General features: G+C 50.4%; 1 protein-coding gene across 1 annotated transcript; it reads left to right on the forward strand.

The window, feature by feature from the left end:
* Positions 1–2,454: 2,454 nt before the first annotated feature.
* On the forward strand, positions 2,455–4,019 carry LOC119181054 (forkhead box protein D3-A). The gene has a single exon (XM_037432231.2). The coding sequence runs from the start codon at positions 2,488–2,490 to the stop codon at positions 3,343–3,345; it is 858 nt and encodes a 285-aa protein (XP_037288128.1). The 5' UTR covers positions 2,455–2,487; the 3' UTR covers positions 3,346–4,019.
* The last annotated feature ends 230 nt before the right edge of the window (positions 4,020–4,249 follow it).

Consider the following 4,249-nt stretch of genomic DNA (forward strand, 5'->3'; position numbering starts at 1 on the left):
ACCAGCCCCCACCCTTACGTTCCCGACCAGGGTTGTTCGACAGACATTCTCAGCCTAATCACGCTGCAAAAAGAAAAACATGCGCCATCAGAACCACCTGAAGCCATGTCTGTTGTGCTCTCATCGTCAAGTGGTAACACACATGTGAGCCAAAGCACTGCAGGAATTTCGAATCCAACGCCGGCGCATTGTCAACTGACAGAAGCATTTACATTCAAGGATGACTCACAACCATCTTGGGAGCTTTCTCATCAGCCTGTCACGCTGCTTTCATCGCAAGACAAGCCTAGCAGTACAGTGTCGACTACCAACAATCTACTGATCACATCACCATCTAAAGAAAAGCAGACTCATGTTCCTGAAAGAGGCCCATCTGACGAACTTTCACAACAAGACGAGCAATTTCAACAAAGGCAACTCCACGAACTCCAAGAACTGCAACGGCTACTCGAACAAGAACAACGATCAAGTGAAACCTCTTCACGAATGCACTTGTGGCTGAAAGGTCATCAGAGACAACATCAATTAAAGAAGCAAAGACAAAGTCGATGCCTAAGCCAACTTTGCAGTAAGCAACGTCGACAAAATTTTCTGCACCAGTTCTCAAAGCCATGTCTGCGATCCAACAAACTGAGAGAACGCCACAGAAAGTTACGAAAGAGACATGAAGCTACTACGAATACAACGGAGAAAAAAAGACATTGTCCCATCATCCTCAGTTCTCACGCGCGCCGAATAGAAGCAAAGCATCTATTGCCACGACGGCGCTGGATCCGATGCCAAAGACATTCGTCAATCCAATGCTACACAGATTTCAAGCCTTGTTCGTTCTTCACAAGACCTCGAGTCGTGTCATCATCAGTGGAGATGTGCAGGGCAGGGTTATGCTGGCGCAACAGCCAGCCTCGTCCACCAGAGCTACCCTAGATATGACCGGACTGCTGCCCTATACCGTGAAGCTTTTGTGCGAGTTAAGAAACTCCCTCCTGAAATCGAACAACCGCGCATTTTGACATTCTTCACTTTATGCTTTTTGTTGTTTTGTTGATTGTAACTCGCGCATTCTTTCGGGGGGAGGGGGAATCCTGTGACGTAGGAAGGCAGTGACTTGTAGTATAGAAGCCGAGGAGGAAGAAGTCAGAATAGAAAGTTGGGGTATGAGCCAGGCCACGTCTGCAATTCATCGTAGTGTTACATATATATATATATATATATATGCATTTTCCCGCAGAACTATAGAAGGGAACAGGCCCGAGACGTTCTTTAATCAGCTAGCAGAGGTTTCGCTTGGGCTGTATGGTCATACTTTATCTCTACTCAAAGCGTAAAAGAAAACAAAAAATGTCAGCGTGATGAACGCGTTGTCTCCAATGCCTCTGACTCTGCTTTTTTCACGCTTAATGACCAAATGAAGCCGGTAACCGCAGTGACGTGTCTCTCGTGCATTGTAAAAAAGCGAAAGGCATGTAAAGCAAATGTTGCCATCTGATGAGGCAGAGTTCGGCACAAAGGAACTGTTCAGTTCACGGCTTTCCTCAGCCAGAGCTGCATCCGTACAAAGAGACACCCTTGATACGAAACCCACGGAATCGCCTCGAGTGCGCTTTCAAAGGAGCGCTAAGAAAATAACAGCAACGGAAACTCCGGTGTGGCAGCAACACAGCGATGAAAGGAGGGCACAGAGTGTACTACACGAAGAAGGAGACAACGCCTTCTGTCTTAACCGCAATGCCTCGCTAGCGACAATAAGGGATGTTCTCGGCTGAGTGCAATTCAATCATTTTCACCACGCTGCAACGTCGAGCGGTTGGTCAGGCAAATGCCATTGTCGCGCATTACGGCAACCGCGAATCCACAGGCGCGTAAAAATCGCGAGGCGCGCACGTTGATGGCCTCTGATTGGCGGAAACATCCTCGCGTGGACCGAGAGGGGGAGCGAAAAGCGGAGTGAGCGACAGGAAAGCACGGCGGCAAAAAAAAAAAAAAAAAAAAAAGAAACTCACATTGGTGACATTTCCTTGTTTTTCGCAATATGTAAAAGTTATCCGGGGAGCTTCCGCACATAGCACCCCACGATGCGGGATGAAAAAGCAATAAAGCTAAACAGCCGCGAACGGGCATGGATACAAGATGGGGTGGGGGAGCGAGGGTGTGCCGTTCATTTCTGGCGCCCCTGATCCGATGAATTTCCGCACGCACGCAGTTGGTGGCAAGGAGGTCCTGAAGTGTATCAAACGACATAGAGGGGGGTACTTACGCCAAACAGCAGCATCCCCAACTGCGGACGCCAAAGGCGCCGGGCGAAAGGCGAACAATAACGGCCAAACATTGCTATCAAAGCCCCACCGCAAGAACTCCTCCCCTCTCCACTGGCGGCGGCTTACAAAAGCAGTGGGCGTCGGCCACCAGAGATCCCGCCTGCGCGGCCCGCCCATGCCGCGGCGCGGGAAAGCCGACGAAGCGCGCGCTGTCTGACCGGAGTAAGCGATGAGGGACGCGGTCGAGCTCAGCCTGCAAAGCTGTCGTGCCGCGGTCGCGGAACCGCGGTTCCTGCTACTGGACAGCGCACCGAGCATCAAAAGGCCCGGTGGCAACGTTACAGCAAGCGCTGTGGCCACCGATACGACGCCGTACGCGCTGCACGTCGCCAGGGCGGAGTCGTCGCATTCGACAACGACGGCTTCCAAGCCGAGCAAGTCTCCAAAGTCTTGCTCGGTAAAGACGAAAAGCAAGGAGGATGATGCCAAGGCTCCACCAGTGAAACCACCTTATTCTTACATCGCTCTCATCACAATGGCGATCCTTCAGAGCCCCGAGAAACGACTGACGCTCTCCGGGATTTGCGAATTCATCCGGAACAGGTTTCCCTTCTACCGGGATAAGTATCCCATGTGGCAGAATTCAATTCGTCATAACCTGTCGCTCAACGATTGCTTCGTGAAAATCCCCAGAGAGCCTGGCAATCCTGGCAAGGGAAACTACTGGACGCTCGATCCAGCCAGCGAGGACATGTTCGACAACGGAAGCTTCCTCAGGCGCCGCAAGCGGTACAAGCGACAGCCACCCGATCCACTCGGCGATGGATTCTTTTTCGGGGATCTACTGAGGCAGCACCCTCTCTTCCCTGGCGCCCTGGTTCCACCAATTCCGTACCAGCAGGCGTTCCTGCCACTGCCGGCGCTGCACGTGCTACCACCGATGACCTCGGTTCCACCGCCAGTCGTACTGAGCGGGCGCAAGCCACCAGCGCCGAGTTTCAGCATAGACAGCATCATAGGAACGAAACCTCGCCCCGAAGACGTAGGATTCTGTCGACCTTGCCTCCAGCAGTGGCCCCCTCGATGATGGCCAGGCTCCCGAGTGTCCACTTTTGCTGACCTATTCGATCGGCAGGAGTGACGCCACCTGACTGCGATGCCCGTGTTCCACGAACGCTTCTCGAGGATGACCCTCATTGGTGTCGGTGGGTGTCACCGCGGACCACGCGCCTTGAACGTTGCGGACAAGTCCTCAAGAGTAAGTCCCTCATTGACGAAGACTTTCCTGAACATTGGCGCGTGTGCTTGGAACTGGAACCCGGACGCTGTTCAACTTCACTCAGCACGCTCATTCATTCCTTGAATGCGGGAGATTAGATGTTAAAATAAGCTTGACAACGTAGTTGACCCCTATTGTACACGCCGTGGTGAATCAATGTAGCTACATTCATTCCCATTTTAATCGTGGTGTTAGGCAGTTCCAAGTTGTAGGCGCCAGTTTCGCAAATATTTGTAATCCTAACTTACCAGTGTCTCAGCATTGGCGCTCATTTCGAGAGGGCGAAAGCTGCATGCAGAAACAAATTTCCTATGATCTACTGAGTTATTCTGTTTATACCATGAAATGTCACCATCAATAGTGTATTCTGCTCGACATAACCAAAAGAGAAACATTATTTCCAAGAAATGCGTATAAACATGTTGCGATTTATGTAAACGAGCCTGTCTTTAAAATAAAGAATTTATGTTCTCACGAAGCAATATCTGTGTTTGTGCATATCTCGGCATAATCTATCTGATTTGACAAGAAACAGGAAAGAAAACGCTGAAGGGCAACTTTCAATCGTTCCTAATCAGTTTGCGAAGAAAAGGCAGGAGTGGGAATGGTATTCTCAGTTTGGATTAGCCTTTTTTTTTTTTCAAGTTGTTTACCTAACTTTGCGCCTATTTGTCAAGCGGAATTCCTTGCAATTGTCATAGCCTTGCGGCAA

This window comes from Rhipicephalus microplus, unplaced genomic scaffold, assembly GCF_043290135.1.
Source record: "Rhipicephalus microplus isolate Deutch F79 unplaced genomic scaffold, USDA_Rmic scaffold_14, whole genome shotgun sequence".
NCBI lineage: Eukaryota > Metazoa > Arthropoda > Arachnida > Ixodida > Ixodidae > Rhipicephalus > Rhipicephalus microplus.

Coding starts and splice junctions, on each gene's coding strand:
- LOC119181054 (XM_037432231.2), top strand. CDS start 2,488: ATGAGGGACGCGGTCGAGCTCAGCCTGCAAAGCTGTCGTGCCGCGGTC.